At 65.9% G+C, this 19,650-nt stretch overlaps 3 protein-coding genes across 7 annotated transcripts in view; 2 read left to right on the forward strand and 1 right to left on the reverse strand.

Moving 5' to 3' along the window:
* VDR (vitamin D receptor) overlaps positions 1–6,190 on the forward strand; it is a 39,547-nt gene extending 33,357 nt beyond the window's left edge. For both annotated transcript variants that reach the window (XM_037412054.1, XM_037412055.1), the window contains 6 exons: positions 1,549–1,733; positions 1,944–2,067; positions 2,576–2,747; positions 3,620–3,771; positions 4,746–4,862; positions 4,998–6,190. In XM_037412054.1, the coding sequence (XP_037267951.1) occupies positions 1,549–1,733; positions 1,944–2,067; positions 2,576–2,747; positions 3,620–3,771; positions 4,746–4,862; positions 4,998–5,257 (1,010 nt within the window). In that variant the 3' untranslated portion in view covers positions 5,258–6,190. The remainder of the gene's footprint in view (positions 1–1,548; positions 1,734–1,943; positions 2,068–2,575; positions 2,748–3,619; positions 3,772–4,745; positions 4,863–4,997) is intronic.
* Positions 6,191–6,691: 501 nt separating this feature from the next.
* On the forward strand, positions 6,692–10,142 carry MYG1 (MYG1 exonuclease). 2 transcript variants are annotated; one of them, XM_037412056.1, is made up of 7 exons: positions 6,692–6,871; positions 7,865–7,977; positions 8,055–8,214; positions 8,417–8,566; positions 8,648–8,770; positions 9,353–9,534; positions 9,641–10,142. In XM_037412056.1, exons 1-7 carry the CDS (start codon positions 6,707–6,709, stop codon positions 9,825–9,827), a joined length of 1,080 nt encoding a protein of 359 aa, XP_037267953.1. In that variant the 5' UTR covers positions 6,692–6,706; the 3' UTR covers positions 9,828–10,142. The 2 variants fall into 2 exon arrangements, with proteins under 2 accessions (XP_037267953.1, XP_037267954.1); XM_037412057.1 differs by having other exon boundaries at positions 6,755–6,871; positions 7,772–7,977; positions 8,652–8,770.
* Positions 10,143–11,676: 1,534 nt separating this feature from the next.
* AAAS (aladin WD repeat nucleoporin) lies at positions 11,677–19,222 on the reverse strand. Of its 3 annotated transcripts, XM_037412052.1 has the most exons (17): positions 19,153–19,215; positions 18,684–18,817; positions 18,119–18,246; positions 17,714–17,769; positions 17,464–17,555; positions 17,120–17,166; positions 16,556–16,654; positions 15,318–15,461; positions 15,066–15,186; positions 14,699–14,823; positions 14,426–14,486; positions 14,214–14,304; positions 13,636–13,729; positions 13,430–13,497; positions 12,533–12,614; positions 12,204–12,288; positions 11,677–12,000 (listed from the first exon to the last, which is right to left on the reverse strand). In XM_037412052.1, exons 2-17 carry the CDS (start codon positions 18,804–18,806, stop codon positions 11,866–11,868), a joined length of 1,551 nt encoding a protein of 516 aa, XP_037267949.1. In that variant the 5' UTR covers positions 18,807–18,817; positions 19,153–19,215; the 3' UTR covers positions 11,677–11,865. The 3 variants fall into 3 exon arrangements, with proteins under 3 accessions (XP_037267949.1, XP_037267948.1, XP_037267947.1); XM_037412051.1 differs by having other exon boundaries at positions 11,677–12,288; positions 18,684–18,902; positions 19,153–19,222; XM_037412050.1 differs by having other exon boundaries at positions 11,677–12,288.
* Positions 19,223–19,650: the final 428 nt, after the last annotated feature.

The raw sequence follows: 19,650 nt of genomic DNA on the forward strand, positions 1-19,650 counted from the left end.
TTCCAATCAGTTCTGTAGGTGCTTCCTAATTTTCATGGAATAGTTTGGGTTAGAAGGGACCTTTAAAGGTCATCTAGTCCTTGCATGATTGGAATTTGGCGTAGACACCTGCAATAATCCCTTCCGAAGCCCCGGTGCTTGGGGAAGACCCTGTTGGCAAAGACTTTGAACACCATGGCCACAGCTCAAGTGCTTGGCTGTTTGCCCCATCCTCGTTCCCAGCCCCACGTGGCTCTTTCCCCACAGATGCTGCCTCATCTATGAACGGTTTCCCTTCTTGCATGCAGCACCCAGATGGATCCGATGCTTTTGTAATAAGAACCAGGACGGGAGATGGCAAAATCCTAATTTTTCTCCCCAGGCAGCCTGCGCTGTCCCCGGCACAGCTGCCCGTAACGTGCCAATCGTGGGAGCAACCTTTTGGCCCGAGCCAGTCATTCCCCTGCCTCCCAGATCTTCAAGTCCCTCTGAGATTGTGCAAGTCTGAAAACGTATTGGAAAAATGCCGTCGGCTGGAGGTGGCGGAAAGGAGCAGGGACTGCAAAGGGTTCCTTGCCTCGAGCCCTGCGACCGTGGCTCCCGCTGCCCTTGGCCAACCTCAGCCCAAACTGCACCTCGACTCGCCCGGCATCAAACCGCTGTGCAACCCAACTGGTCATCAGATAACGTGCCTGGGGTTTTCTTTAATGACTGGGTCAAGGGCTAAAGGAGTAAGAGACGTTAAAGGGCAATGTCCTGAGGAGTGGGCATGGCTATTTTTAGAACCTGCCGGTGGACGTGTATTAATGCGCACTTTTGTGAATGTATGACTCTCTTACGAGGGTGAGGGGTTGCTACCCCAAGAGATTGCTGCGGCTCCCTGTCGCTTTTCTTTTCTTTCAACCCTGTGAGGCTATTCAGGTCTTTAAGTTCTTTTCCTAAAGATAAGATTTGAGCCCCAGTCGCCTGTGGGTGCTCCCCTTCCCTAAATAAACGGGAGAAGCCTTGCATATCGCCTTCGAATCCAACCCTTGGCCGCTGCCAGAGGCTGTCACCCATAATACAAGCCATAAATATGCAACCCTGGGATTATATGTCCCCTTAGTTTAAAAATACTTGCGATGCTGCAGAAGCGCTGCTGGGTACCCAGACTACGGCTGCTGTGGCTGGTAGCTGGACACGGAGGCTGAGCGGTGCCGCACCGGGCTCCCTCTGTTGTCAGGCTCCAAAAGTGGCACTGGAGCAGGATGAACCCACAGGCCTGAGTCCTGCAGGATCAGGATTTCTTTCACCTGAAAGCACAGAGCAAACAGCAAGTTTGCAGCACAGAGCAGACACGTGGCAGCGCCGACGTGGCCTTATCGCGCCCGGTCCTTGCCTAAAAGCACCCAAGTGGGCTCTGAACTGCGCTGGTCTCGTAGCGGGAAGCCCTGACCTGGCAGTTGAGGACAGGAGCAGGATGGGCTTGATGCAGGTTTAATACCTGATTAGCAAGGTGATGGGGATACTGGCTGCAGTGACCCAGGGTTGCTTCAGTCCCTGTTTCTGACACTTTCCCTGTCCCTGCAGTCATCCTGACGGACGAGGAGGTTCAGAGGAAGCGTGAAATGATACTGAAGCGCAAGGAGGAGGAAGCACTCAAGGAGAGCCTGAAGCCCAAACTCTCAGAGGAGCAGCAGAAAGTCATCGACATCCTCCTCGAGGCTCATCGCAAAACCTACGACCCCACATATGCCGACTTCAACAAGTTTCGGGTACGTCTGGGGCACGCCAACCCCCGTCCCCGTGCACGGGACCAAGCAGTTCCTGCCCAGATGCACCAAACCCATCTCATCCCATGACTTCTTGTTAGAGAGGATTTTAAAATCACAGTGCAGGAACCTTGATGCTGTTGGCAGCAGGCAAACGACTGCCGCCAAATTGCTCTCCCAGCCCTGTTCCTCATGTCCTGCTCTCTCTTCCAGCCCCCTGTGAGAAGCAACCCTGGCAACAGGGGGGCAGCAAGGTCCTCCTCCATCCTCACCCAGGACTTGTCGTCAGAGGACTCCACCGACCTCTTTGGCTCTGATGCCTTCAGCACATTTCCAGGTACCACGGCCGCTGCTCTGTAGGTGACAGGGGCAGGAGCGCAGCAGCTTTACCTAAGTCTGGCCGTTCAGAGCCCTGTTTTACCTCTGCTGGGGAGCTTACTTAACTGTAAGACCCTCCTGGGGGTGCTGCAAAGCCTTTTTGTGAGCAAAAAGCAGTAAGTGCTCAGCTGGATTGTGGCCCTGCAGACCGCTGTGTGTCTGAGCCCTCCAGGATGGCCAAGAGGAGGGCGAACACGAACGCTGGGCTGCGCCGTCACTGCTCTGGCTGCAGTTAGACTCAAGCACAGCACAGGAGAGGAGTTCAAGGCCCCAGTGCAAAAATCGTGGTGCTGTTGGCAGCCAGTGAATGACTGCTCTCTCCCTGCCTCACGTCCTGCTGTCTACATGCAATGCAGAGCCCTCCTGGCAGGATGGATGCCATTCCTGCTACGGGCTGGCGTTGTTCCCCTCTCCCGTAATGTCTTGCCTACAGCCGACGTACCCTCTGACCATCTCCCTCTCTCCAGAGTCTGTGGAGCCCCAGATGTTTTCGAACCTGGTCCTCTCTGAGGAGAACGATGAGACCACCTCCATGAATATCGACTTCTCCCACCTCTCCATGCTCCCGCACTTGGCCGACCTGGTCAGCTACAGCATACAGAAGGTGATCGGCTTTGCCAAAATGATCCCGGGATTCAGGTGAGATGTTTGCTCTCAGATCCGATGTCCACGGCGGTTTTCCACTCTCAGGAATCCCGGCCTACCCTTCACAGCCAGGTCATTTCTCTCTGTTTCATCTTCACAGCTCTCCTTCGGGCTTTGTTCCCTTCCCAGGTCTGTTCCTACTTTCATGTTCTCTGTCTCTCCTCCTTCCTGGGGTTACTCCTCTCCTATCTTTACCCTGATTCACCCAGACTCTGTCATAGAATCATGGAATGGTTTGGGTTGGAAGAGACCTTAAAGATCATCTAGTATCACCCCCCCACACCATGGGGACACCTCCCACCAGAACAGGATGCTCCAAGCCCCGTCCAACCTGGCCTTGAACCCTTCCAGGGACAGGGCACCCACAGCTGCTCTGGGCACCCTGTGCCAGCACCTCAGCACCCTGGCAGTGAAGAATTTCTTCCTAATATCTAATCAGATTTCCCCCTCTTTTAGTTTAAAACCATTTCCCCTTGTCCGTCACTACAGGCCCTGCTAAAAATCCCATCCCCATCTTTCTTATAAGCCCCTGGTAAGTGCTGAAAGGCCACTGCAAGGTCTCCATTCTGTCAGCACAACACTTGAGCTCCAGAGATGCTCGAGGCCATGTGAGTGGTCCCCATCCTGGTTTGAGAAGGATCTCAGGTCCCGTTTAACTCCAGGGTGCTGCCCGGGGCACTGCGTGGTGCCACCTGCAGAAATACCTGCTGCTTCATCCCATCGCAACCCCGGGTGAGGGAGAAGCCGGGGTGCCCCCAGGGAAGGGACTGGGCTGCTGATGGAGACCCCGATGCCTGGGTGGCAGGTTTCTGTTCCTTTCCTCACTGCACTGTTCTCACATCACCCCCTTGTCCCCCCCTGCCCAGGGACCTGACAGCAGAGGACCAGATTGTCCTGCTGAAATCCAGCGCCATCGAGGTGATCATGCTGCGCTCGAACCAGTCCTTCACCCTCGAGGACATGTCGTGGACCTGCGGCAGCAACGACTTCAAGTACAGGATCAGCGATGTCACCCAGGGTAAAGGCCACCAGCCACCCTCCTGCGTGCTGCGGGAATGTGGTCCCAGCCTGCAGCTCAGCCGGCACCCCCGTCCCTCACGGCAGCACCAGCAGCTTGGCAGTGTCATGGCCGGGCTGAGACCCCTGTGCCAGCCCCAGCCGCGCTCCTGCACCGCCCTGGCCCCGTGCTGGGACCTGTGCGTCCTGCAGCTGGGCTGGATGGCTGGGAAGGGCCAGGAGCTCCCAAAGAGCAGCGAAGCCAGAGCATGGCCGTAGCTCAGAGCTGTCTCCCACTCCTCCGCCTTGCCACCAGGGTTGGGTTCAGTTTGCTCCGAGCTGCCATGAGGGCCAGGACGCTGCTGGGCTGTCCCAGTGCCACTGCTTTGCAGCCAGGGAGCCCTCCTGCCAGGAAAGGTGGTGACTCCTGCCCTAGACCTCCCCAACCTGAGGCTTTGGGGACCAGCACAGAGAACAGGGTGTGCAGATGACACATACGGACCTTAAATCTTTCCCTGGGCTTGGAAGAGCCTTAGAGTAACCCAGGGATGCTGAGCTCGCCCAGTGAGGTCCCGAGGGAAGGAGGCAGAGCGAGTGGCGTGTGGGGAGCATGCACGGGCAGCTGGCACCCACTGGGTGCAGGGAGGAGATCTGCGTGCAGGGAGGGCTCTGGGCACGTGAGGTGGTGTTTGTGAGGCTTGTGCAGGTCACAGTGCAGCATGAAAGTGATGCTAAGGAAGCGAAGTGACCGTGGGTTCATTGTCTTTATGGATTTCAAAGGCAAATTCTACTCCGTAATCTCCTGCTTTAGAGAAACTACTAGGGAGAAAAGTCCAATTAAAAACCAGCGTGCTTTAAACTATATCAGAAGTCCTCTTCTGCTGTCCCGGGTCTCTGCTGTGCTGAAAGAGGAGCTGCTGAGCTCCCCGCCTGTCCCTCAGCTGCGGGAGCTCTTGCTCCGGAGCAGGCTGTGCTAAAGGTCCTTTCTCTCCCCAGCCGGCCACAGCATGGACCTCCTCGAGCCGCTTGTGAAATTCCAGGTTGGCTTGAAGAAGCTGAACCTCCACGAAGAAGAGCACGTGCTCCTCATGGCCATCTGCATCCTGTCCCCAGGTAGGAGCACGCTTGTCCCTCAGCGTCACCAACCTGCCAGGTTTTGGCTGCGTCCCCAAAACCATCACCACCTTTCCCTGCCCCTCTGTTGAGGAAAAGGGTAGGGAATCACGCTGTGTCCGTGGTGTTTTCTAGATCGCCCAGGCGTGCAGGACACCTCACTGGTGGAATCCCTTCAGGATCGCCTCTCGGAGATCCTCCAGACCTACATCCGCTGCAGGCACCCTCCTCCTGGCAGCCGCCTGCTCTACGCCAAGATGATCCAGAAGCTGGCCGACCTGCGGAGCCTGAACGAGGAGCACTCCAAGCAGTACCGCTGCCTCTCCTTCCAGCCCGAGCACAGCATGCAGCTCACGCCGCTGGTGCTCGAGGTCTTCGGCAACGAGATATCCTGAGTCTGGCCGCGGGGCCGAGCACCCCCCAGTAAAGGGATAAGTCAGCCTGGCCGCCCCGAGGCAGCGAGCAGAGAGATGTGGCCCTGGGCAGGAGTTCTGTGCACGGGCAGTTTGGTTTCACACTACTGGAGGCCCTGCTTTGTCTTCTCATCCCCAGCAGCCGAGGTTTCGCTTGCTTCGGAGCACTGACAGACCCAGACCCCTGTGGTTCCCCCACTCCCTGCGCAGCTTTTCTGCTTCCCTGCCGCCTGCGAGAGCTGACTTATCCCTTTATGGACAGCGTGAGGCTGGGCCGCCTCGAGTCACTTAGTTCTTGAGCTGAAAAGTCGGGCTGCTTGGAAGGGGGTGGTTTGTGTGGGAGACGGACTCGCTGCTCCCCTGCAGCACCTGCCCCTCTCCGTCCCCAAAGGGAGACGCCAACTGAGCTGCATGTGCCGAACGCTGGCAGGGACGGCCGCGGGCCATGTCCCCACGCCTGTGACCAGCTCGGTCTGCGCCGCTGTGAGGCCAGAGACACCCGCGTCAGCCCCGAGAGGGGAGATTTGCCCTCAGCCCCCCACGGAAGGTGCTGAGGGAGCCGTGACAGCCGTGACTCACGTTCCCCAGGCCACAGCCTGGTGTGGGGCAGCCGGGCTGGCTCGGGGCGATGCTGGAGCCGAGCCCCGTTGCCCGCGACCGCCCCACAGCCTGCAATGGCCTTGCAGTCCCGACTGCGGTCCCGGCTTGGCTTTGGCACCTTGTGGTGTCCTGTGCCCTGCTGGGACCGGGCACCATCCCCCCTCGGTGCCGCCACCCCTGCTCGGTGCCACCGTACCCACACAGTGCCACTGTACCCGCTCGGTGCCCCCCGGGGCTGGGGGTGGGAGCCCCCCGGGCCCTGCACCGTGTTGGGGAGGGGACCCAGCTCCTCGCAAATAAACTCTTGCTTGGGAACAGCGCCTGGGCTGGGGGTTTTTCTGGGGGGTGGGGGGCTGCGTGTCCATCTGACCCCCCGTGGGCTGCGCAGGACTGTGTCCATCTGTCTGGGGGGGCTGGCGGAGGTGGCCGCCTGGGCTGGGTGGTCCCGGTGCTCACGGACGCGTCGGTGGGTGTCCCTGGGCGTCTCCGCCCTCCCACCCCCGTGTCCCGTCGCCCACGTGTGAGCGGCGCCGGCCGCGGGGGGGCGCTGCCGCCAGGGAGCGCGGGCACAGCTCTGCGCATGCGCAGCCCCGGCGGGGCGGGGCTAGGGAGGGGGCGGGGCTGGCCCGATCGGCGCGGCGGACGGGGCATGCGCAGAGCGGCGGGGCGCGGCTGGGGAGGGGGCGGGGCCGGGCGGACAGGCAGGGTGCAGCGGCGCATGCGCAGGGCGGCGGGGCGGGGCCGGGCGCATGCGCAGGCGGAAGGCGGCGGGCGCGCGGGGGCCTGCGCGCACGCGCCGCGCGGGGGGCGGGGCCGCGCAGGCGCAGCGCGATGCGGAGAGGCCTTCGCCTCATGGCCGCCGCGCTGGGCAGCAGGAGCGCGGCCGGGCCTGCGCCTGCGCCTGCCTCTGCTCCGCGCATCGGCACCCACGACGGCACCTTCCACTGCGATGAGGTGCTGGCGTGCTGCCTGCTGCGGCTCCTGCCCCGCTACCGGGTACGGCCCCGCGCCACTGGGCGGCGTCACTGGGATTGCGGCCTGCTCGGCCCCCCCCGGAGCTCCCGCCCGGGGCCCTGGACCCTGCCCGCCCGCCGGCCCCGGGGCCTTCGGGGCCTCCCCTAGGTGCCCAGCCCTCCTTCGGGGTGCCCCCTTACCTGGAGGCATTGCTCGGGGCTCCCCTAGATCCCCAGTCCCACTTGGGGGTCCCTGCTCCCGCCCAGGGGCCACCTTTAGGTCCCCAGTCCCCCCTCGGGGTCCCAGCTCCCACCCAGGGGCTATTCTTAGGCCACCAGTCCCCCCTCGGGGTCCGAGCTCCCACCCAGGGGCCACCGTTAGACCCTCAGTCCCACTTGGGGGGCCCTGCACCCGCCCAGGGGCCACCCTTAGGCCCTCAGTCCCACTTGGGGGGCCCTGCACCCGCCCAGGGGCCACCCTTAGGCCCTCAGTCCCACTTGGGGGCCCCTTTTCCCAGCCAGGGGCTGCCCTCAGGCCCCCAGTCCCACTTGGGGGTCCCTGCTCTCACCCAGGGGCCACCCTTAGGTCCCCAGTGCCCCCTCGGGGTCCCTGCTCTCAGCCAGGGGCCACCCTTAGGCCCCCAGTCCCATTTGGGGGTCCCTGCTCCCGCCCAGCGGCCACCCTTAGGCCCCCGGTGCCGCCTCGGGGTCCCTGCTCTTACCCAGGGGCCACCCTTAGGCCCTCGGTCCCGCTTAGGGGTCCCTGCTCCCAGCCAGGGGCCACCCTTAGGCCCTCAGTCCCGCTTAGGGGCCCCTGCTCCCAGCCAGGGGCCACGCTTAGGCTCCCAGTCCCCCCTCGGGGTCCCTGCTCCCAGCCAAGGGCCACCCTCAGGACCCCAGTCCCACCTGGGGGTCACCCTTAGAGTTCTCAGTCCTTCCTCAGGGTCCCAGGTCTCACCAGCAGCAGCTCTCAGGGGGTCCCGGCCACTCCTGGGGACCACCCTAGGCTCCTCAGCCTCACTCCACCCCCCGGCAGGACGCAGAGGTGGTGCGTACCCGGGACCCCCAGCGCCTGGCCCAGTGCGACGTGGTGGTGGATGTAGGGGGTGAGTACGACCCCGAGCGACACCGCTACGACCATCACCAGAGGTGAGGCCCCCCAGCACTGGACACCAGGTTCCCCTGGATCTTGGGGGTCCCTCGGAGCTGACTCTGTGGCCCTGCAGGTCCTTCACACAGTCCATGAGGAGCCTCCGGCCTGACAAACCCTGGACCACAAAGCTGAGCAGCGCCGGGCTGGTCTACTGCCACTTCGGCTCCCAGATCCTCGCGGAGCTCTTGGGGCAGCCAGAGGACGGCACTGTCGTGACAGTGCTCTATGATAAGGTACTGGTGAAACTGGGAGGGTCTGGGGGGGGCTCTAACCCTGCCAAGGCTGCATAGCTTTCCCCAGGGCTTCTCCTTGGCAGGGGTCATCCCATAAAAGAGCATTCTGGGGAGGGGGGACCCCATAAAGGGTGGAACCAGTTTGTTTGAGCTAGTGGTGTGCCGCTGGGCTCCCAGCCAGGCTGACCCCCACTGTTCCCAGCTGTATGAGAACTTCGTGCAAGAGATTGACGCCATCGACAACGGCATCGCGCAGGCGGAGGGGGAGCCCCGCTACGCCCTTACCACCACCCTCAGCGCTCGTGTGGGCCACCTGAACCCCCGCTGGAACGACCCTGACCAGGACACCGAGGTGGGGACAGGGAACATGGTGGGGCTGCCCCGCTTGGGGCCACCCCACTGGGGGCCACCGCTGACCCCTCTGTGTCCCCAGGCAGGGTTCAGGCGGGCGATGGAGCTGGTCAGGGGCGAGTTCATGGACCGGCTCGACTACTACCACCGTGCCTGGCTGCCTGCGCGGGTACTGGTGGAGGAGGCCATCCGGCGCCGCTTTGAGGTAGTCACTGTGCCAGTTTTGGGGGGGTCTGAAAGTTTGGGGGAGGGCACTGGGATGAGGGGAGGCCAGGTCCCCTCGCATAAACTTCCCTGCGTGGCCCAGGGTGCCCCTTGCACCCCATATACCTACACACAGCATGCACCCCCTTCTCTGCCCCTGGGTACAACCATGCAGCCCCTCCTGTGCCCCTGTAGCCTTGCGTGTGGCTGTGCGCCCCCATACCCATGGCTCTGCGGCCCCCGTTCTCCCCTACGCATGGCCACGCACCCTCTCTGTGCCCTGTGTACCTGTGTATACTTGCAGACGCCCATATCCCCAGGCATGGCCCTGCACCCCATATCCCTGTGCCCCTCCCATGCACCCCCACATCCCCATGCGTCATCACACACCGTCCTGTGCTCCCCCCCCCCCTCCCTCTGCACCCCAGTATCCCCCCGCACACTCATGCACCCCCAGAGCAGCGCGCCCAGGCTCGGCAGAGCACCCAGCAGCAGACAGACATGGTGGGGGGGCACAGGACTGGTGTGGGGGCTGGGGGGTCGGACCCCCCGGGTGCTCAGCGTGTGTGTGTCCCCCCCTCAGGTGGATGCCAGCGGGCTGGTGCTGGAGCTCCCACAGGGTGGCTGCCCCTGGAAGGAGCACGTCTTCAGCCTGGAGCAGGAGCTGGCGCTGCCGGAGCCCCTCCAGCTGGTGCTGTTCCCCGACCGCAGCGGGCAGTGGCGGGTGCAGAGCGTCCCAGCGGGGCCACACACCTTCCAGAGCCGGTGAGACCCATCCCCTCACCGTGTGTCGTCCGTCCCCCCCGCCCCCCCCGCAGCAGCATCCCCCCAGGGGCAGGTTTTCACCCACCGCCTCCCTCTCCCCCCGCAGCCTCCCTCTGCCCGAGCCCTGGCGAGGGGTCCGGGACGAGGCGCTGTCCCAGCTCGCCGGCATCCCCGGCTGCGTCTTCGTACACACCAGCGGCTTCATCGGAGGCAACCGCACACGGGAAGGGGCCTTGGAGATGGCCCGGCAGACGCTGGCGCAGCAGCACGAGGGGGGAGCGCAGAGCGGATGAGCCCCCTCCCATCATAGCCACCCAGAAGGGACCCCTGGCCCAGCGGGGGGGGGTTCCAGGGATGCCCGAGACCATCCCCACTCAGCACATGTAATGGGATCGCACTGGGACACTAGAATGGAGCGGTTTGTCCGGCAGGGGGGCCAGGCTACCCCCAGCAGTGCCGCTGCTCCCCCCCCCAGCGCTGGACTGGTGTGAGCCCAGTCACAGCCCCAACCAAGAGACTCTGGACCTGTTTCTCTGAAGATTGTCCCCATTCCATTTGTATCTGCTGGCCGGTGGGTTCCAAACACCAGTAAAAAAAAAAGTGTGTTCCCAGTGCGTTTGTTGCTTAGGCAGTGGGGTCTGGGGGGGGGATGGGAGGGGTCCTTGGGGTGCCGGGGGGGCAGGACAGGACTGTGTGTAGTGATGTGGGGTTGCAAAGGGCTGTGAACTGGGGGTGAAAAAGCAGGTGCTGGCGTCACCCCCCTGCACGCCTCCCTGTGCTGGGAGACTGGGAGGGGAACCAGGGGCATCCTGCTGCCCCCCCCCGCCACAAACCTGTGCATCTGGCAGGACGAGGAGGGGGGGGGACACGGAGCCCCCCCTCGCTCCCAGCCTCCCGTTGCAGGGCGATGCAGGCAGCCTGGCTGCTCCTGCTGGCACTGGGGCTGCCCGGCTGCCCCTGGGGCTCCCGGTGCCCGGGGGGGGCCCCCCCGATGCTGCCCCCCACCAGCAGCCGCAACGAGACCTTGGTGGGGGGCAGCCGGCTGCGGGCACCAGATGTGGCGGTGCTGGTGGCTGTGGGTGGGTGGCTCGGTGCCGTCCTCGTCTACGTGGGCCGATACGTCCGGAGGAGCCGAGCCGAGACCCAGCTGCACCTGGAGTACCTGCGGGCGCTGCCCTGCGAACCGCCCAGCACCCAGGAGGAGGAGGAGGAGGAGGAAGAAGAGACGCTCAGCACCTTCCTCTGAGGCACCACGGGCACACCAGCAGTGAACCGGGGAGCCCGGAGGGGGTGAGGCCCCCCCAGACCTGCCCCAGCAGCTGGAGAAGGTTCGTACCGTGGTGGCTTTACCCCGTACCCTCGTGCCAGCCCTGCCCGGGGTCGGCTCCACTCATGCAGCCCCCGGAGGCGCTCGCTGCTGCCGTCCTCGCCCCTTGCACAGGGTTTTCCCCGCTGCGCTGTGGGGCTCAGCTCTGGGGAGGATTTTGGGGGTCCTGGGGCTGTTTGCAGAGGTGAGGGTGTGGGGACCCCCCCTGCTCTCCCCGTTGTATCTGCACCAGGCTCCAGCAGAGCCATTACAGCGTAATCCTGGGGATTAACCGCGTGTAATCCCAGGGTTTAACTGCGCTGCCCCCCCCCCCCCCCCCCGTTAATCCCTGCGCTGGGCAGGGGGTGGGTGGCCCATCTGCTCCCCCCACCCCTCCGGCACTGGGTGGGCTCACATGGGCCAGCACGAGCCCCCCGGGGCTCGGCCCGCAGCACCGCTTGCTGCCCCGCTGCAGCCCCCCATGGGCTCGGTTGGTCTTTGTGGGCCCACAGGAGTTTCTGGCCCACATTGGGTGGTCCTTCCCCGCCCCCCCCCCCGCCCAAGGCAAAGCCCCGAGGCTGCGCTCATGGCCGAGGAGCCCCCAGCCTCGGGAGAGCAGCAATTCACCCCCAGAGCAGAGCCCCGCAGGGGGCTCCTGCCCCGCAGCGCGACAGGCAGCCTTAATTCAATTAACGTAAGGCTCAGGGAAGGGCTGTTCTGCAGGTTCACCCCGAGCGGTTCCTGACACCCCAGAGCAGCCCCACAGCCCCCCAGACGTGGGACTTGCCCTACACAAACCTTCCAGCCCCCTGGGGTAAGGAAAGGGCAACCACGGAGACAGGAGGGGAGAGGAGCCCGCCTGGATCCGTCCCCAGCTTTAATCCCTCTGGCACCGGCCCCACGGACCCGAGGAGGTATGGAAGGCACTCGAGGCCACGCGGCACATCCTGGGAGGATGGTGGGAGCATCATCAGGGAGAGGAGCTGCCGAGCCACCGGCGGGTGGTGGAGGACCCCCGGGTGCTGTCACAGCTCGGAGAAGAGGGGCTGCTCCCGCACGCTGGCGCTGGCCGCCACGGGGCTGCGGCTGGGGCTGGCGTGGGGGGCGTGGGCACTCGTGAAGAAGAAGGGGACGTGGCTGATCTTCCCCGTGGACCAGCACTGGAGGGAGAGGACGCGAGGAGAGACGTGTGGACGGGGGTGACAGTCCAGGCATCGCCCTCTCCTCCTCCCTGTGACCCCAGCAAGGACGCCTCCCCCCCCCTGCTCCGCGGGGACGGGGCGGGGGGGGTTGAGGCTTTCCCACTCCCGGGCACCAACAGGGAACACCAAGACCCATTGACAAAAGCGGGGACCCCACTCACCACGGTCAGCAGAGCCCCTTTCTGGAAGCAGGGGTGGAAGGCGATGAGCTGGGGCTGCGCGCCACGCTCGCCCCGCAGGAAACCGCTGCGGGGAAGGGAAGAGCCGGGTTAGAGCGCGGCTGCGGGCACCGGCAGCGCGGCGCTTGGGGGGCAGCCTGAGTTAAAGGGGTGGAAGGTGGGTAACGGGCAACACGGCCAAAGTACAACCGATTCTGGGGTAAAACAGTGACCCTGCCCGATGCAGGGGCGCAGGATGGCAGCGTCCCCGCTCCCCCCGGCACCCCTCGGCGCCGCTGGCGTTTGGCCAAGCCCAACCCAGCGCTACGCACCACGGCAGGAGCTCGAACACGGGGCTGTTGCGGGTGCGAAACACAGCGATGACCGTCTGGCTCCCGGGAGCGTCGGGATTCCCTGCAGGATGGAGGAGGGGGAGAGGAGCGGTGAGGGTCCTTCTCAGCGTGGGGACTCCTGGGGCAGCCACCGAGGGGGGAGCTGGCTGTGGAGAACATTTCTCCGGCGCTGAGGCACACGGGATCCCGGGATGGGGCTTTCAAAGACCCTCCCATGATCTGAAGCCGGCTCGAGGTCCCGGGGCACCAGGCTGGGTTGAGGAGGGTTTGGGCGAGGATGAGGTGACTCCGTGGGAAACACCCCGGCCTGGCACGGGGCCCCCCCTCCAGTGTCAGGGTCGTTTTCCATCCCACCCCGGACCCACCTGGATGTGCAGAGGGAAGGGGAAGCCCTGGTACCCCCAGGTTTCCCCACCCAGCTTTAAGCTCAGCAAAAACCCCAAGACTGTGCCCGGCGGCGGGGGGGCGAGCTGGGGGGGCCAGCCCCAGCGCCACGTCCTGCTGCTCCCTCCAAGTCCGTTCTGTCCCGGAGTGAGGCCCATCCCGCCGCATCCAGGAGAGCCTGAATGGCACGATTATCCCAGGGGCTGCTGCTAAATAACGGAGCCAAGAGGCCCCGCCGGGCTCCGGGCGCGATGTGGGCACTGCGGGAACGCAGGGACCTCGCGGCGGGGCTGGGAGAGGGGATCCATCCCGTGGGACGTGGGGAGGGAACTTGGGCACATCGCGCTCCGGGGGATACGGAGAAGCGGAGTGGCAGGGAGGAGGGATGGAGGGCGAGTGCTGCCTCCCCACCCCGGTGGGGTTTGTGCCCCTTCTGCCTGTGGGGGGTGGGGGGGATGCTCGGGCAGAGCTGGGGCGGGGGGCAGCACCCACCTCTGATGATCACCGCGAGCCTCTCGCCAGTGGGGTCCCACACCATGGAGTGGACGTCACCTCCGATCCTGGAACGGGCAGGAAGGCCAGTGAGCTCCCCCTCGCTCCAGCCAACATCCCCAGCACTGGGGGGTGCTGCTGGGGGGGCACAGACCCCCGCTGCCTGCCGGGTGTCGCGTCAGGGCAGGGGGCACGGGCAGACCCACCTCTCCTCCCCATAGAGCGTCTCGAAGGTGGTCTCGGACAGATCGGCCACGATAGAAGCGGTTTTCGAGCCTCCCACTTGCCCTTGCATCTCCCCTGAAACAAACAGCCTGGTCACGTCTCGGCTCTGGCCGGAATCGCTCGGTGGGTCACCTCGCTCCGTAAATCACGTTCCCATTTGCGAAGTGGCACGTAAGTTGTGTCTGTTTCTTCGAGCCGCTGCCCCAGCAGCACCTGCCTGCACCTGGGGTGGGGGATGGGGAGGTGTCCCCTCTACACATCAGGACCAGCAACCTTCAAGGAAAAACGCCCCACGAGCCGGGGATTTAACCCACGGTAGAAGTTTCCCAGCAAACCATTTGTGGCTGTAGGATCGGAACTGGGAGCAAGAAGCAACGTGAGGGGGGAAAACTTTGGCCCCACAGAGATTCTGAGCTTTGAGACCCCTGGGGGCCCCTTCCCCCTGCGTGTCCTGGCTTTGCACAGCTGACGAGCAGAAAGCCCGTCCGGCCAAGCCCAGCCGCAGCCGGGGTCACTTGGGGACCAGCTGCTGGCTCCTGGGAAGCTTGAGCAGACTCACCCCGGTATTCTGAGAAGGACAAGGAGTAGATGACGGATTCCCCCAGCACCGTGAAGAGCAGTCGGCTGCCGTCTGGGCTCCAGCACCCCGTCTGCGGGACAGAGTGCCACGGTGAGAGCCAGCACCCCGCCTGGGAACGGGGCAGTGCCACTGCCACACCACGGACACCCCGACGGCCCCAGGGGCACGGGGCGGGGATGCCCCCACCCTACCTGGCAGCGTCCTTTGATGGTGGGCCACCGCTCGCACGTCCACATCTGAGCCTCCCACACTCTGGAAGAGAGATGGGCCGAAGCGAGCGGGATGAATTCCTGGGATCTGCCCCAGTTGTGATGCCCCAGGAGGAGCCCGAGGCCAGACCCACCCGTTCCCCTCCCCCCGATCGGATGCAAGAGGAACGGGAGCAGTTGGGGTGCAAAGAATCCAGACGGGTTTGGGGAAATGGCAACAAGGGCCAAAATACACCTGGCAGGTGGGAAGCTCACCGGAACACCGCCGAGGGGGTGGCCGCCAGGACCTTGCTGCCATCGGGTGACCAAGCCAGGTAGGTGACACCACCGCCCCCAAACCACTGCAGCTGGACACAGTTCTCGGTGGACACGTCCCACACCTGGGGGGACAACGTGGAGGGTAACGGCACCCGAACGCTGGCCAGGCGGCTGCCGCGGCTCGGGGGAAATTTTCGCCTGGATCAGGGAATTCGGACCGATTCTTTCGGATCTAGTTCAAGTTCGGGAGCTGCCTGATCCACCCTGTGAGGGAACGCTGCCGGTCCCCCTGCTGCAGCCAAACGGCCCCTTGGTGCCCCCGCGGCGCGCTCACGGACCCCCAGGGTGGCACCCCGGGACTCACCAGCATGGCCGTGTCAACCGGTGAGGCCGAGAGCAGCAGGTCCCCGCTGGGAGCCCAGGCCAGGCTGGTGACGGGGCTGTGCCCGGGGTAGGACAGCACCTGAGCGCAGCCGGACGATGGCCTGGCAGGGAGGAGAGGGAAACGGCCGCGGTTGGTGGTGGCAGGGCTGGTCCCCGTGCCACCGGCAGCCCCGGCGTGCCCGCTGGCAGGATGGGCGCCTGCCCGGGGACGGGGGCGGGGGGCGGCTGTCACCTGGTGGAGAGCGAGGTGGGGTCCAGGTGCCACACCAGGACGCAGCTTTGGCAGGCGACGGCGAGGATGGAGGCGCAGAGCGGCTTCCAGGCCACAGCGGCCACGTTCCGCTGCAGGCGATGCTTCAGCGAGGGGATGGTGGCGCTGCCGGGGGGGGGGGGCAGCGTGACAAGAGGGAAAATGGGGGATCGGGAGCCCGAGGTGGGCCAGGGGCCGTCTCCCAGGGTCCTCTCTCCAGCTCTGACCGCAGTGGGTGGGAAGGGGGGATGTGCCCCATGGTGACCCGCTTCCCCGGGGGACACAGAGGAGACCCCAGCCAGGTGACACCGGCGCTGTGCAGCAAGCCCGAGCGCACCGAGCCCACCTCGTGCGACCACCCGCCGTGCCCCGCGCCGCCCCCAGCCCGGCCCCGGCGTGGCAGAGGGCACTCGCTGGCCTGAAGTCCCAGCCGGGGCAGGACGCCGCAGCGAGGCGGCGCGGGCAGGGCCGCAGGACCATCCGGCAGAGCCTTCTCCTGAGGAGGGCTCGGCACGCCGCGGGGGAGCAGGGAGACCTGGAGGGGAAAGGGGACTCAGCGACGGCTGGGGCACGGCCGTGCCACGCCGGCTGCCCCAGGGCTGTGGGGCAGGGGGGGGAAGGGAAAACCAGAGCCTGGGCAAGGCCAGAGCTGCAGGGCGTCCAGGACAGGGTCCTGCTGGGGGGGCTGGAGCCCCTCTGCCGCGAGGACGGGCTGGGAGGATGGGGACAAGCTGAAAATCCCGTCCCCATCCTCCTTATAAGCAGGGCCTGCAGCAACAGGACAAGGGGGAATGGTTTCAAACTAAGAGGGGAGATTTAGATGAGATATGACGAAGAAATTCTTCACTGCCAGGGTGCTGAGGTGCTGGCACAGGGTGCCCGGAGCAGCTGTGGGTGCCCTGTCCCTGGAAGGGTTCAAGGCCAGGTTGGACGGGGCTTGGAGCATCCTGTTCTGGTGGGAGGTGTCCCCATGGTGTGGGGGGGTGATACTAGATGGTCTTTAAGGTCTCTTCCAACCCAAACCAGTCCGTGATTTCTGCTCCTGCTGTGCCGCAGGAGGCTCTGGGCACAGGCGCTGCCAGCGAGACCAAAGCCTGAGCGAGGACCAAGGCGGCGCAGGGCAGAGACACGGGGGAACCCTGGCAGGGGCTGGAGGGGGGGCGAGGGGGCGAGATGGGGAGCGGGGGTCTGCACAGGTGCCTCCGGGGGCAGCGTCTCACCTGTTGGAGTTGTAGACCCGGACGGAGTCATCGAGAAGGGCCACGGCGAACTTACTGGTGTGGGGGTGCCAGGCGAAGGCGCGGACGGTGCAGCCGGCCCTGCGGGAGCGACGGGCAGCGTGGGGCGCGGCGGTGACGGGCTCCGGGGTGGGACATGCCCGCCCAGCACCACAGAGGCAATTCCCAGAGTCACCAGTGAAATAAAACTTCCTTTTCGCTGCTGAGTGGGGTCATTTGCTCTAAAAACTTCCCATCCCCGGCAATTACCCGCAGCCCAGAGGCCGGTAGCAGCCCGGGGTCGGCACTGGAAGGACTTTTCCAAGCGCTGATGCGGTTTAACGCCATTTCCCCCGTGCGCGGGGCGTCGAGACACACTGCACCTCTCACCGCCGTGCAGGGGCTGGGGCAGCCGGAGGCAGCGGGGAAATATTTGCCCCAGGGTCTGTCTAATAGGGGGGCTACACAGAAAAATGGGGTGACGCTGGCCTCGCACCGCCACCACCCAGCACCACGACCCCGCTTTGTGGCACCCGGGCACGGGGGGCTTCACGACATGGGACTCACCAGTCCACGGCCTGGGAGAAGGCGGCGATCATGTCCTCGCTGGCGAGCTTCGGGGGAGAGTTATCAGTTATCACTGTGCCAGCTGTAGTGGGGACCCCCCCAGGGTCCAACCCCCCCCCCCCATTCCAGCCCCTCTCGCCGCACTCCCTGCCCCAACAACTTCCAAGTGCCCGTTCTCCTCCCCCTGGCGAGGGAACTGGCCGGGCACCGCCGGGAGGAAGCTTTTGCCGTTTCCAGCTGGGAAGCGCCCACCTACCACCCCAACCAGCCCCCAGCCGGCGTCCCGGGACGTGCCGCATCCTCCCCACCTCGCCAGGTGAAGCCCCCCGCCCCTAAAGACTCACGGAGAGGTGGGGGAACAAGGAGCCGTGCAGCGAGGAGAGCCAGTGGCACAGGGCCAGCGCGTGGCTCGAGCCCACCTTCGCCCACCGCAGCCCTGCGGGGAGCGGAGCAGCATCGGTGCCTGCGGCCGCGGCGAGGGACACGGCGGCGGCAGCGGCACCGGCGATGGGCCCCAAGGGAGCCGAAGGATCAACAGAAGGGCCAGAGGGACCCGGGGCATCGCCCGGCCCCCCGGCAGCAGCACAGACTCACCCTCCTCCTCGGCGCTGGCGATCTCCCTCAGCACCCCGCTCAGCCCCACGTCCCGCCTGCGCAGAAGGGTCGCTCAGCCCCCTCAGCAGGGACCCCTCAAAATCCCCCTCCCCTGCTGAGGGCCCCGCTGGGGTCTCCCAACCGGATTCCCCATCACCTGGGAGCACTGAACCCCCAGGTTCTACATCGTGCCCCCCCAGACCCTCAGAGGGAGCCTGGGGTGGGGTGGCAGCACCCCGGGGGGGTGACAGCAGGCTGTACCCCCCCGCCTCTGCCGTGCCCCAGGGTGGGGGGGCTGCCAGGCAGCCACGGAGAGGGGGTTTGAGTGCAGACCCTGAGTGAAGGGGCAGCCCCCGGCCCTGCCAGCCCCCACCCAGGTTTTGGGGGGGGGGGGGGGCAGCTCACCAGGCACTGAGGCAGCGCTTCCAGAGGGCCTCGCGGTGGTGGATGAAGGCCGGGCGGGCGCTGTGCTCCAGCCGGCTGTGCGCCTTGAGGGTCTCCTTGGGCAGGCTCAGCACCGGCAGGTCTGCCAGCTGCCAGCGCACGGGGGGGCACCCGGGAAGGGCCCCCCGCCGCAGAAATAGCGATGTGGTAAAAGGAGGGGCGCAAAGATGGGGGGGAAGGGTGAAAGAACGGGGGGAAGGGATGCAGGAAAAATAGGAAAGGATGGGGGTGAAGGGTGCAAGGACAGGGAAAAGGAAAAAGGGGGCAAAGGGACTGGAGGGGCGGCAAAGGGACCGGGAATGGGGGGGCGAAGGGACTGGTAATGGGGATGGTGGGGGGGGACGACAACTGGGGATGGGGGAGGCGAAGGGACCAGGGACAGGATGGGGGACAGGGGGGGTCAGAGGGACAGGGATGCCCCAGGCACGAGCCTGCACCTTTCACTGCCCAGGGTAACCGGGGTGGGGGGGGAGCCCCCGGGGCCGGGCTGGGGGGGCAGCGTGGCGCCCCCCGCCCGCGGGCTCACCTGGCTCTGGAGGGCGAGGGGCAGCGGCTCGGGGGGGCGCCCGCAGACCAGCGCGTTGCTGAGCTCGTAGAGGGTGACGGCGCCGGGGGGCGGCGGGGGGGGGAACAGCCCCAGGGAGCACATGGCGGCCGGGCCTGGGGGGGGGGGGAGGCGCTGGGGGGCTGCGCGGTGCGGGCACCCCGAAGGGCCGGGGTCGTCCCCCCCCCCCCCCGGTTAAGCCTGGGCACAGCAAAGGGGAGATGCTGGGGGGGCGGGATGCTGGGGGGGTCCCCGTCCACACCCTCCGCCCCCGGGGGGCGCTGGCTCCAGCCCCAGGCCCTCTCCCCACAGCCCCCCCGAGGCCTCCCCAGCCCCTCACACACCCAGCGCACCCCCCCCCAGCCCCCCCGTGCCCCCCACCCGCAGCCCCCTGTGTGTGCCACCCCCACACGACCCCTCCAGCCCCCGGGGCCCCCATGCCGCCCCTCACCCTTTCCCGAGTCCACAGACGGGTCCCGGCGAGGGCCAAACCCCGCCGCGGCCGCTCCCGCCGGTTCCGGGGGGGTGGGGGGGTGGAAATAAAAGGGGCCGCGGCTCCCGGGGGCGTCGCGGTGGGCAGGTCGGTGTGTCGTCGTCCCCCGCCCCCAGGCTGCGCCTTCTGTGGCTGCGGGACTCGCTCCGCGCACACACGCACGCACACACACCCCGCCGTGCCCTCCGCTGGGTGAGGGGCTTCTCCGCTGGAACGGGGGGGGGTGAGCGGGGGGAGGGGCCCCGGCGGACGTTGCCCCTTTAAGAGAGGCGGAGCGTGCCCCGCGCGGGCGGGGGGGCGGTGGCGGCGTGCAGTGGCTGTTGCTCACGTGGTTGCCGGGACCGGGACCGGGACCGGGACCGGGACCGGGACCGGGACCCCCCCCGGACACCCCCAGCACCGCCTGTCCTGCACCCCCCTCCCCCCGACCCTCCGGCGCACGGCCCCATGGGGGGT

This window comes from Falco rusticolus, chromosome 19 (genome assembly GCF_015220075.1).
Source record: "Falco rusticolus isolate bFalRus1 chromosome 19, bFalRus1.pri, whole genome shotgun sequence".
NCBI classification, from domain to species: domain Eukaryota; kingdom Metazoa; phylum Chordata; class Aves; order Falconiformes; family Falconidae; genus Falco; species Falco rusticolus.

Excerpts from the sequence above, each read along its gene's own strand:
- AAAS (XM_037412051.1), bottom strand. The coding sequence starts at position 18,806 with ATGTGCTCCCTGGGGCTGTTCCCCCCCCCGCCGCCCCCCGGCGCCGTC. Across the intron at positions 14,824-15,065 it reads CGGTTGACACGGCCATGCTG|GTGTGGGACGTGTCCACCGA; the intron begins GTGAGTCCCGGG and ends TTGTCCCCCCAG. Across the intron at positions 13,498-13,635 it reads ACGCTCTATGGGGAGGAGAG|GATCGGAGGTGACGTCCACT; the intron begins GTGGGTCTGCCC and ends TGCCCGTTCCAG.
- MYG1 (XM_037412056.1), top strand. The coding sequence starts at position 6,707 with ATGCGGAGAGGCCTTCGCCTCATGGCCGCCGCGCTGGGCAGCAGGAGC. Across the intron at positions 7,978-8,054 it reads CGCTACGACCATCACCAGAG|GTCCTTCACACAGTCCATGA; the intron begins GTGAGGCCCCCC and ends GTGGCCCTGCAG. Across the intron at positions 8,215-8,416 it reads TGACAGTGCTCTATGATAAG|CTGTATGAGAACTTCGTGCA; the intron begins GTACTGGTGAAA and ends CACTGTTCCCAG.